The sequence below is a fragment of the Taudactylus pleione genome, unplaced genomic scaffold, assembly GCF_031769625.1.
Source record: "Taudactylus pleione unplaced genomic scaffold, aTauple2 ptg000012l, whole genome shotgun sequence".
In the NCBI taxonomy this organism is placed as follows: domain Eukaryota; kingdom Metazoa; phylum Chordata; class Amphibia; order Anura; family Myobatrachidae; genus Taudactylus; species Taudactylus pleione.
In genome coordinates, this window is record NW_028284415.1 from 19,042,033 (window position 1) to 19,054,424 (window position 12,392).

The 12,392-nt window shown below is 45.4% G+C and overlaps 1 protein-coding gene across 4 annotated transcripts in view; it reads left to right on the plus strand.

Moving 5' to 3' along the window:
* Positions 1–12,392, plus strand: part of PIK3R6 (phosphoinositide-3-kinase regulatory subunit 6) — a 160,469-nt gene that overhangs the window by 130,745 nt on the left and 17,332 nt on the right. For all 4 annotated transcript variants that reach the window (XM_088468468.1, XM_088468467.1, XM_088468469.1 and 1 more), the window contains 5 exons: positions 440–848; positions 4,989–5,088; positions 5,414–5,533; positions 9,166–9,276; positions 9,828–9,918. In XM_088468468.1, coding sequence (XP_088324594.1) covers positions 440–848; positions 4,989–5,088; positions 5,414–5,533; positions 9,166–9,276; positions 9,828–9,918 — 831 coding nt within the window. The remainder of the gene's footprint in view (positions 1–439; positions 849–4,988; positions 5,089–5,413; positions 5,534–9,165; positions 9,277–9,827; positions 9,919–12,392) is intronic.

The window sequence follows — 12,392 nt, forward strand, 5'->3', positions numbered from 1 at the left end:
GGTGAGTTCCACCACTTCTCTAGGACCTTTTTAAGCACTGATGGTAGCCGGTATAGACAAAAAGTTATTTTGCCCTCAGAGCCAGGCTATATTAATTATTGCATACTGTCCTGTCAGACCACAAAAGGAAACTTCCAGCGATTTATAATATAAATATAAAACTATTTAATGCTCACACAGTATGTCAAGACAATGAACATGAACTACTTGATGTATATCAAAATAAACATACAGGCAGTGGCTACACAATTTACAAATGAACACTGAAGACTTCAAGACATTTTTATGCACATATTATTTAAATTAATTAATATTACTTGGGTATTATACATGTCATACTTTGTGTGTTGTATATGCAGAACACACATGGGGAGATGCAATAGACTGTATTTGGAAACCTCTTACTAATAATAATTTAAAAACTTTATTCATGTACCAGGGAAAGAGCTGATGCTGTTCACCAGGGAGACACAGGCTATAGAGGCCGAAATGGGGTCCTTCAAAATGACAGATCTCACCATGGACACAGAAGGCAATGAGCAGAACCGGATCTCTGTGTGGTCTAATGACAGTGGGATAGAGAGAGACTTCCCTGGGGTGGAAGAGAAAGAACTGGCCAAGTTATATAGGAAACCTTGTATTAAGAAAAAAGGTGCAGACTTGGACTCCGCTGTTCTCTTTCAAAATCTCACAAAGGCACCCAGGGGAAGCCGAACAGCGACACTACAGAGGCTCTCAGGGCAGAGCACGGAGCTCTCTACTGGTCCTGATAAGCTGCCCACTCGAGTGGTCATACTGGGTGATGACAGAGCGCTGGGGAGGCTGGCTAAGGCATATTACTCGTTCAGGTACAGGTAACATTATAACTCTTGGTTAACTTACCTCATCAGCTCAGTCTGCCATATATAGTTCTTAACCACAGATAAATGCAGCTTCCTCTCTAGTATATTTAAGTACTCAGGGCCTGATTCAGACTCGGACACTATTTGCGGCTGCTCGCTGGCTAAAAGGGGCCGGCTATTTAAATCATGCGCTCGCACTGCGTCGCGTAAAGCCGCCCGCTAAGTAATAGCGAGCGGCCGCACTATGTGCTCGCACCTGTATAAAGACGCCCCTTTGCCACTCGCAACACACGTCATCTCCGGCAGTTGTAGGATTAATCGGGAACATCGAGAGCCATCGGAGCTGCTCGCAGTGCTTGTGGTAGCCTTTTCCCACCACAACATTGCGAGCAGTTCAGGCTAAAATACAACCCAGTCACGTGTGTAATGACGCTACTTTGCTAATTATGCACACCCATTAAACTCCGTTCTGACGGTCGGGCACGCCTGCGTTCGCACATCAACACCACTGTTTACAATCACCTTCCCCTGTTACCACCCACAAATGGCACTATCTGTCACTCAAAATAGCGGCCCGACTGCGGGCTGCGGGCGAGCACTTTCCCATCGCAATGACTGGTTCGCGCAAGCACATTGCCAATCATACGCATGCGAAAAATCGTTCAATGCGAGCGAGCGCAGTATAGCGTCCGGGTCTGAATCAGGCTCTCACTTTGCAAGAAAGTTCCCTCTGTTTCCAATTATCTTAAGGAAAGAAAAAAAAAAATTTGGTTACAAAGGGTACATGACAGGTGACGAAAATGGAAAATGGAATTTCTGGAGTATTAGCCACATAATAGCTAAGGGCCTGATTCAGAGCCACTTGTAAGCGGCAGCTCGTTCGCTCCGAGCGATGTTTGCCCAACTGCGCATGCGTACGGATCGTTATACGCATGCGCGAACCAGTCAGTGCGGCCGAAATTCATGTGCTCGCAAAATAGCGAATGCCTGCTAATTTGAGTGACAGGATGAGGCGTATGTGGGTGGTAACAGGGGAAGGTGCTTGAAAACGGGGAGTGGAGATCCGATCGCAGGCGTGCTTAAAGGTCAAAACGGGCGTTTTATGGGTGTGCATATTTAAAACAGCAGCGTCATTGACCACGTCACTGGGTTATTTTAGAGCCAGAACTGCTCGAAAAATTGTGGTAGCAAAAACCAACCCCAAGAATAGCGAGCAGTTCATACTCTGGTCGATGTACTCGATTAATCAAATAAATAGCGGACATGACGTAGGATGCGAGCGGCCAGGGGACGTAGTTTCCCAAAAAGTTTTGTTCGCTCGTTCAGACCTAGAGGCGTGAACAGACCGCAAAGAGCGAACGGTTGATTTGAATAGCCACCCCTATTTTCTGGACGAGCGAGCGCAAATAGCGTCCGGCTCTGAATCAGGCCCTAAGTATTTAATTTACTGGTTTTTACTAAGCACAGTTCCCTTTGAGCACAAAGTGGTCTACGGCCCGTATTCAATTTGGAGCGAAAAGCCGTTTTCGCGTGTTTTGGCAAAAACTTTTTGCCGAGGACGTCATTTCGCCAGGCGGAAAAGTATCACCGTATTCAATTTGAAAGACTTTCCGCCTAGGCGGAAAGTCAATTCAATGTAATAGGCGAAAAAGTTTCACCTATGAATAGCAGGCGGAAAAAAGTGCAGAATTGGGGTTTTGGGGTGCAAAGTTGCGGGAATCCCCGTGCAGCCTTCAGACAGTCCATCAAAGGTAAACTGTTGGGGGACAAAGTTAAAAACTAGCGAACTTGACTCTGGGGGGGTCCCCAAGTATGCCCATGTGTTTTTTTTCATTGCAGAGGCTTGCGGCAGGTGGATTTTTCACGTTTTTTTAAACTTAACTTTAGCAACTTTAAAATATGCTGGCCCCCATTTTCAAGTACCCCAAATTTGCTAGGATAAGTTATTTTCAAAAACGCTATTTAGCAGCTATTGAACCCGTTTAAAAACACAAAATACCTTCAGCAAGCCAAATCGGGGGGTACCATAGCTAACCCCCATGTCAGAGCATCTTTTGAGGGGTGTCAGGCTGATTTCCCAAAACTGACAGTACTTTCCGCTTGTTTAAGTTTCGCCGGGTCCCGTTTTCGCCTACTTTCAAATTGAATACGGAGATAAGCGGGCACGCACGCGATACTTTTCTGCCTGCAAAACACGCGATGTAGGCGAAAAGTCCGGGAGGCGAAAAAGTATCGCGGGTCCGCTCAACTTGAATACGGGCCTATGTATCATTTTCACATTATTTTTTCAAAAACAATCCACCTATTCGCACAGTTTCACAAATCGTAAAAAGTTTAATCAGTGGAATGTAACAAAAGATCTTTGCCAGGACAGCGTTTCTGAGAGTAACTATTGCTATCACTTTGTGCTGACTCTGACATGTGCAGAAAATGTTTGTGATAGCCAAAGGGGAGGAGCATAGCAGCCGCCATGCTTACCAAAGGGTTAGAACAGCTAACGCCATCTGAATACCCATGAAGAGGAAAATGTGCAGTATAATGGATACAGGCCCTGATTCAGAGCCAGACGCTCTGAAAGAGCGTTCACTCTGAATCAGGGTGTCGCTCGCATAGCTGTGGGTGACCACCCACAGCTATTGCGAGCGGCCAGGATGATGGTATCGCGACCATAGGGCTTGCGACAAGACCCTTGTGGTAGGGTCTCGTGGCCGCATGCCCCAGAGAGTTTCTGGCTCTAATAGAGCCGGAAGCTCTCCCACTGACATCACTGGTGATGTCAGTGGGGCCGCCCACAAACGGCAGGCGTTCGCAGGGGAACGCGTCCGTTTGTGAAGCCACCCCCATGCCACGCCTCCAAAACGGTGCGAGCTGTCGATCAACATCGACAGCCGCCCCTTTTGTAGTGAGCCACGGAGCGAGAAAATTTCTCTCTCGCTCCGGGGCTTGTGCACGCGCAGTGCGGCCGCTGTGCATGCACAGAGCACACCATCGACCCGCTCGCGAGCGCTCAAACGCTTGCGAGGGGGTCTGAATCAGGCCCCAAGATCGATATCTCCATATTCTGATCAGGCGCCTAGGTGTGTGTGTTTTGGTGCTTGTTCTGTTTCACAGGTGGAAGGAGGCATCTATTTACACAAGACACTTCCTGCAGCATTAGCATATTATCATACAGCCGCTGCGGTGTATGATAATATCATACAGCCCCTTTTGGTGTGAGACCCGGAGCGACTGAGCGCCCGTCGCTAGCCAGGTCTCGCGCACGTCGGAGCCGGCTCCGGCGTGCGCATGTGCAGTGGCCTAACATCGACCCGCTCGCGAGCGGGTCTCAATCAGGCCCACAGTACATATGACCACAACCTATTATAACAAAAGAGAGGTAAAAAAACAACAAAAAAAACAGCAATTTCAAACATGCAGTGCGTACAATATTGCTGAGCTACAAAAGCAAAACTCTGAAATCCTGCACCCCAGGCGGACTGTGGGCAAAATTTACTAAGTGGCGGTTTGACGGCGGTTCTATTCTATTCTAAACCCCGGCGGTTTGGTGGCGGTTTCTATTCTATTCTAAGCCCCGGGAGTTTGGTGGCGGTTTCTATTCTATTCTAAACCCCGGGGGTTTGGTTTTGCAGCAGTTTCTAAATGACAGCCCTGTTCTATTCTATTCTAACGTGTTTTGATGGCAGTTTTGCAGCGGTTTTGACATTAGTAAATCTGCAGATAGCAAAACCGCTGCCAAACCACAGTCTAAACACATTTTAGAATAGAAAAGAACAGGGCTGTCATTTAGAAACTGCTGCAAAACCAAACCCCCAGGGTTTAGAATAGAATAGAAACCGCCACCAAACCGCCAGGGTTTAGAATAGAGTAGAAACCGCCATCAAACCGCCGCTTAGTAAATTTTGCCCATTGGCTGAATCCCATATGCTCATTAACGGATATTGTGTGCTTTTCTGATACATTGTAATAAAAAAGTAACGTTATAAGAAAAACTATAACATGAGCATTGTAGAAGGACTGCAACCTTATTTCCATAAAACTGAATTGGGTAGAGCCAGTGATGAGTGAGGATTATATATTTATATTGCCTCCATACTGTACAAATCTAGATTGACCAAACCTTTTTGTTAAGCAATTGTTCTCTTTTAGGAAGAGAGAAGCCAGGAGACCTCACCGGACTTTGAAAGCCAATCTCCAATTTTATTGCATCCCTGTCCAAGGGGAGCAGACAGATACCTCATCCGACATGGTAAAAATTAATTTTATCAATGCAGTTAGCAGAAAGATAAACAATACATTAATTTAAGTGCACTGGCAACTAATATAGATACCATAAAGCTGGCTACACAAGTGAAGATTCAAATAATTGGCCTGATTACTGCAAATACTGAATTGCAATATGTCAGTAGGCTGTCCAAATGTAATTTCCCTGTGGAATCAGTTTTTCCATGTCTCAATAAGCATACACTCTTTTGGATTGTGAAAGGTATAACAAATAAAAGAGTCATTGTAGGTTTCTCCAATGGCCTGAGAAGTATATTGGATTCAGTGGTGACATGTCTTGTATTTTCCAGGAGGACCCTTCCAGCATGAGCGATACATGTGAACTCAGCAAGTACCTTGGTCAGGTAGATCCGTGGTATGACAGAAACATCAACACTCTCTGCAACATGATTGCCAAGCTTACCCTCATGGTAGGTAATTTGAGGCTATTATCAGTAAAATCTCCTGACAAACTGTCAGTTGACCACAGGATATAAGCCTTCGGATATATATATATATATGTCAGTAAGAAGGTTCCATTCTGGCTTTATACTCACAAAGAGAAAGGATACTGACCATTGGGACTGCATGCATGTCTTTCCTTCCTAACTAAGATAATAAGGGCAATGTACAGTTTTAATTAGCAGATAATAAACTAGATCATTTATATGGTGTAGGATATAGAGTATGCCAACCAATTCAAAGCCTGCAACATCTCTGTGTAGATCATCAGGAGGTTTATGAAAGAAACAAGAGTGAACATGTGCGTAACCATTGACATACTGTACCTATAGTCTGTCGAGAAATCTGGAGAAACATTAGCTGGGGATGTATATTATTTGTGTGTAAATTTTGTTAAACTGAAGTCCCTATGAAAAATATGCTATGTAACAGAACAGGGGAAAGAATCGGTAGGTATTTAAGTAGAAGGCGGGAGGAGCAGGTGCACACTATAAGCACTAATAATATTAATGATCAAAAAATCTATAATAGACTGCAATAATTAACATTGTTTTAACTAGGGATGAGCGGGTTCGGTTCCCTGAGAACCGAACCCACCCGAACTTCGGGGATCCGGGGCGATCCGAGCACAAGCTCGGATCTCCCTGTCTGCCCCAGATCCCTCTCCCGAGTAAAAAACCTCGAGATCTGCTGTAGGATCTCGAGGTTTTGCCTCGAGCGGCCATTTAAAAAAAATGCCTTTGCCTGTAATGGGCAAAGTGCTGATTGGCTGACAGAGCCGTCTGTCACGGCTCTCAGCCAATCAGCATTATGGTGCTCATTTGCATGTAGCATGGACCCGGGAGATCCGTGCTACATGCATCTGTGTGATTGACAGTGACACAGTGCACAGATAGGTCAGTGAGACCCGTCTGTGCTGCTGTGTATTTCAATGACACAGATGCACGCACGGACCAGGAGATCCGTGCTACTTGCATCTGTGTCATTGACAAAGAGCACTGACGGGCCATGAGATCCGTCTGTGCTGCTGTGGTTAAAAAAAAAAAGAAGAAAAAACCTGTGTAAAAAAAAGAAAAAAATGGCGTGCCCCCCCCCCCCCCAAAAAAAGAGCAACCAGCCCCGGGCATTAGTGACCCAGTGCTGGGTGTGCTTAAATACAGGGGACAAACGACGTAGGGGTCCCCTGTACTTAAGCACAACCAGCACCGGGCTAGTCAGAACCAGCGCTGGTTGCCAAAATACGGGGGACAAATGACGTAGGGGTCCCCTGTATTCTGCGCAACCAGCTCTGGGCTCTGATCCGGTCCTGGTTCTGGAAATACAGGGGAAAAAAATTAGTAGGGTTCCCCTGTATCTTCCAGAACCAGCACTGGACTTTTTCTAGCGGGGGGCTGATGCCACAGCCAGGGGAGCCCTTTCACAGGGCCCCCCCAGCCGCAGCATCAGCCCTGCCCGCTAGTCATCCCAGGCCGGTGATCCCTGGAGAGCTGGGGACCCCCCCCCAATAAAGGGGTCACCCTCTCCAGGGCACCCCAGGCCCAAGATGATAGCCCGGGGCTATCCCCGCCACCCCTGGCGGCGGTGGGTGGCGGGTTGATAGTGTGGTGTGGTGTAAATAAAGAATATCGTGTTTGTGCCGCCCACTTGTGTCGCTTAGCATAGTCATCCAGCTACCTCGGTGCAACCTTTTGGCCTAAAAACAATATTGTGAGGTGTTCAGAATAGAGTGGAAATGAGTGGAAATTAATGTTATTGGGGTTATTAATAGCGTAGGAACAAAAAAAGGCCCATTTTATGTGATTTTAGCGTTTTTTGTTTTTTTTTAAGAAAAAAATCCAGATCCAAAACACGGAAGGGTGGTTTTGGCAAAACCAATCCAGATCCAAAACACGAAGAAAAATCCAGATCCAAAACCAAAACACAAAACACGAATAGTGGCCGGTGCACACCCCTAGTTTTAACATGTACTAAGAAACCTTACATTTAAAACCATGTTAATTATTGCAGTCTATTATAGATTTTTTGATCATTAGTATTCTTAGTGCTTATAGTGTGCACCTGCTCCCCCCACCTTCTTTTTTGCTGTAGAACTACAGGTCTCAACATGGTAGCACCTATTATCATGTTTATTATTAGGATGTGCAGCCCAGCCCCTCCCATTTAAATAGAAGGGTCTGGCCTGGATGATAAGCCTTTCACATAAGTTACACATTCATATATGCTCAAAGAATGCATAAAAAAGGTATGTTAGCAGGTGTTTATTCTACAGTCAGAAAGCATCATTCCCACACAGGTCTTGTGCAATGGATGTGTAGATGCAGCCTGAAGGTGGAGCATGAAAATTTAACTTCCTTTATAGAAAGAATGCAAAATGCACTTTCAATACCCAATCATCAGGAATGTCATTACACCAACACCCAATCATCGGGAATGTCATTACACCAACGCCCAATCATCAGGAATGTCATTACACCAATGCCCAATCATCAGGAATATAATTACACCAACGCCCAATCATTAGGAATGTCATTACACCAATGCCCAATCATCAGGAATGTCATTACACCAACGCCCAATAATCAGGAATATCGTTACACCAACGCCCAGTCATCAGGAATGTCATTACACCAACGCCCAGTCATCAGGAATGTCATTACACCAATGTCCAGTCATCAGGTATGTCATTACACCACCGCCCATTCATCAGGAATGTCATTACACCAATGCCCAATCATCAGGAATATCATTACACCAACGCCCAATCATCAGGAATGTCATTACACCAAAGCCCAATCATCAGGAATGTCATTACACCAATGCCCAGTCATCAGGAATATCATTACACCAACGCCAAATCAAGAATGTCATTACACCAATGCCCAATCATCAGGAATGTCATTACACCAACGCCCAGTCATCAGGAATGTCATTACACCAATGCCCAATCATCAGGAAAGTCATTACACCAATGCCTAGTCATCAGGAATGTCATTACACCAATGCCCAATCATCAGGAATGTCATTACACCAATGCTGAGTCATCAGGAATATCATTACACCAACGCCCAATCATCAGGAATGTCATTACACTAATGCCCAATCATCAGGAATGTCATTACACCAACGCCCAGTCAACAGGAATGTCATTACACCAATGTCCAATCATCAGAAATGTCATTACACCAATGCCCAGTCATCAGGAATGTCATTATACCAACGCCCAATCATCAGGAATATCATTACACCATTGTAGGCCTTCAAAAATAGAGAGAATAGGTCTAGGTCAAACAAACCCGCATTGGCTAGCCACCATCACATGCTTGGGCCTAGTCTACAATTTTGGTATGCTGTGATGCAGAATAAAGTGCTAACTACCTGTACAGTTGCCTTTAACTTGTCTACAGGGAAACACCTAATTTAGACATTAACGAAATACACCATTACTCTGCAATCCATAGGTTTTCAAAAGGGAGCAATGAAATACTATTTATCTATTCCCATGTTAGTCTCTTAGTTGAGATGGAGAGCAGTACATGTTGATTACTATTGCTTGTACATGTATGTCAGACTTAAGATGTCATGTCAGATGTGTATTTTGCAGCCACCGTGTCCCGCCAGAGACTCCGCCTCTGACCCCTTCATCCTGGATGTTGCCTCCTACTACTTGCGTTTTGGATTACAGCCAGTTTACTTCCAGATTTACAATCTCAAGGTCTGTATATTCTCCCACCACAGTGTGTTTCCACCTCATCTCATACAGTGTAAAGGTTTTCCATTAAATTGTTGGAAACCATGATTGCAATGAATGTTAGGTCCACATCACTGATAATCATACATTCCGAGTAAGGAAAATGGCTCACTAAAGTGATATCCGATAATTATCTGTCTATCTATCTGTCTATCTATCTATCTATCTGTCTATCTATCTATCTATCTATCTATCTATCTATCTATCTATCTATCTATCTATCTAACTATCTAACTATCGCTGAACAGGGATGCAAATGGGGTTATCACGGCATGTAATGGCAATTGGTCTGAATTCTGACAGCTCTCACCATATACCTCAACATTTCAAAAAACAAAATTAGGACACAACTAAGTCCGTCCCATGTTCACCATCTAAACAAACCACTCCCAAATTACCATAAAGACATGTCACCTTTCCAGGTCCAATAATCAGGACAGTCCAACTGTGAGAGACTGCACCAAGGATTGCATAATGCCCTGTGAGGACTAAATCATTCTTTTTCCTTCTTTCAGGTCCACTTCAGAGACTTGACTCTGGAGCCAGTTGAAGATGTGTTCCTAACGGAGCTCAAAATTGAGATGCAAGATTGCGCGTTTACAAAGCGTAAGTAGATAAGTGGGCTATACAATTCTGTTTTGAAGCATTATTATGTGTAAAAACAGGTGAAATGTTTTAGCTCCCCAAAAAATCATGGGATGGCTGTGAAAAGCCTTTTTTTACATTTATTGGGCCAAATGTAATAGGGTGTCTGTTTTATGCTAAACTCGCAATTTTTCACAACTCTCCAATGTAATAGGGTGTCAGTTCAATAGAACTAGCATTTTTTCAGAGTTACTAAAAATCCCCATTCTCAAGATCGCATCCAGATGTTTTCCCATTGAAAACAATCAACTCGCCCAATGTAATAGGGTGCCAGTTTCAGACTCGCAAAAAAAAAGATAACCAAAAGTCCCCAAATAATAGACCAGCTTCAGGATTATTATTAATATTATTATCATTTATTCATATGGCTCCACAAAGGTTCCATAGCGTCTTACACAGTACATAAATGAGCACACAAGAAAAACAGTTAATAGTAATATAAAACAATACAGGACAAGGACAAGGTTTATACACATACTGTAGCTGTATAACACAAGCAGCAGGGTATCAGCAGCCAAATGTTAGGTGCCAATTGGGGAGTAAGGAGTAAAAGATACTATGAGAAGGGGGAGATGAAATACGTGAGGAATGAGGGCCCTGCTCATGAGAACTTACATTCTAAAGTGGAGGGGCAGACAGACAGGGGCAACTCAGATGGGGTAGATAATGAGGAAGGAGCATGGAGCAGTGGGTTAGGATATGTACAGCAGAATGTGTATGTATAAGATGACCTGATGTTATGTCAAACTTAAATTCTTCATACATCTATCTATATGACAGAAAATAGATTTTGTTTATGTGTTATTTACTTAAGAGATGTATAAAATAAAGCTGTAGCGCTTTAATTTTTGTGTATTCCATTTTAGCATCTAAATACATCCTGCTAAAAATGCAGCTATTATGGGACTGTCCGTCATCCTAATACAGTAGTGAATACTTTAGTCCCAGCTGCTGGGTGCTATGCCATGCCCCTGTGAGTGGGTGCTTCTCACATGCTAGACCCACCCACAAATGTGTGCAGCCATGCCCAACATGCTGTGGTCCCATAGGATAGCGAGCATATCTTGAGCAGGTCAGATTAACACAGAAACATGCACATAGTCATGATATACGTGCATGTTTCTATGTGTACTTATGCAAAACGTTTTTTGTTTTTTTTAAATGACGTGCAGCCCCACCCCCCAAAAAGCATAACCAGCCCTGGGCTTTATAAAGCCTGTCCTGTTCTAAAAATACAGGGGACAAAATGCGTAGGGGTTCCCTGTATATGAAGAACCAGCACAGGGCTTTGCTGAGCTGGCCCTGGTTGTGGATAAACAGGGGACAAGTAGGGGTCCCCTGTAATCTCCATAACCAGCACCGGACTCTTTCTAGCAGGGGGGTAATGCCACTGCCAGGGAAAACCTTTTCACCAGTTTCCCCGGCCAAAGCATTACCCCTGACCGCTAGTCAGCCCAGGCCGGGAATCCCTGGGGAGGAGTGGACCCCCCCAAGAAAGGGGTCCCCCTCTCCAGGGCACTCCAGGCCTCGCTGATAGCCCAGGGCTATCCCCGGCACCCCTGGGCGGTGGGTGCCAGGTTGATAGTGTTATTGTGTAGTGTAAAACAGATGTTTAAATATTGTCTTTAGACAGGGGCTGGCTGGCAACTTTTAGCCTGGGGGGCAAATGCATGCAGGCGGCCCTGGCAGAGGAGTAGCGCGTAGCCAGGGTGCCCGAAAAATGTGCGTGCTACGGCGCCGCCCCCCCTCAAGTGTTCCAGGGAGGGGTTGGGTTCATATGGGATTAATGTAAGGTAAAAATAAAGATATGGGGCAGCCCCCTGTCGTAGTGCCCATATGCAGTGCCCCCGTGTGCCACAGGAGAGAACACCCTTATGCAGGCCTCCAGTAGTGCCCCCAGTAGTGATCCTCTCTATGCAGTGCCCCTTGTGCCCCCAGTAGTAAGCCCCTTATATCGTGCCCCCAGTAGTGGTCCCCCCTGTGTAGTGCCCCTTGTGCCCCCAGTAGTAAGCCCCTTATATAGTGCCCCCAATAGTGGTACCCCCTATGCAGTGCCCCTTATATAGTGCCCCCAGTAGCAGTCCACCCCCCCCATGCAATGCCCCCAATAGTGGTAACCCTTATGCAGTGCCCCTTAAATAGTGGCCCAGTTGTAGTCTCCCCCTATGCAGTACCCCAGTATTGCCCTTTATAAAGAGCCCCCAGTAGTGATCCCTCGATGCAGTGCCCCCAGTCGTAGTCCCCTCCCCCTATGCAGTGCCCCTAGTAGTAGTCCCCTTCCCCTATGCAGTGCCCTAGTAGTAGTCCCCTCCCCTTGTAGTGCCCCCAGTAGTAGTAGTACCTCCCTTGTAGTGCCCCCAGTAGTAGTAGTCACCCACCCCCCTTGTAGTGCCCCCAGTAGTAGTAGTCCCCCCCTTGTAGTGCCCCCAGTAGTA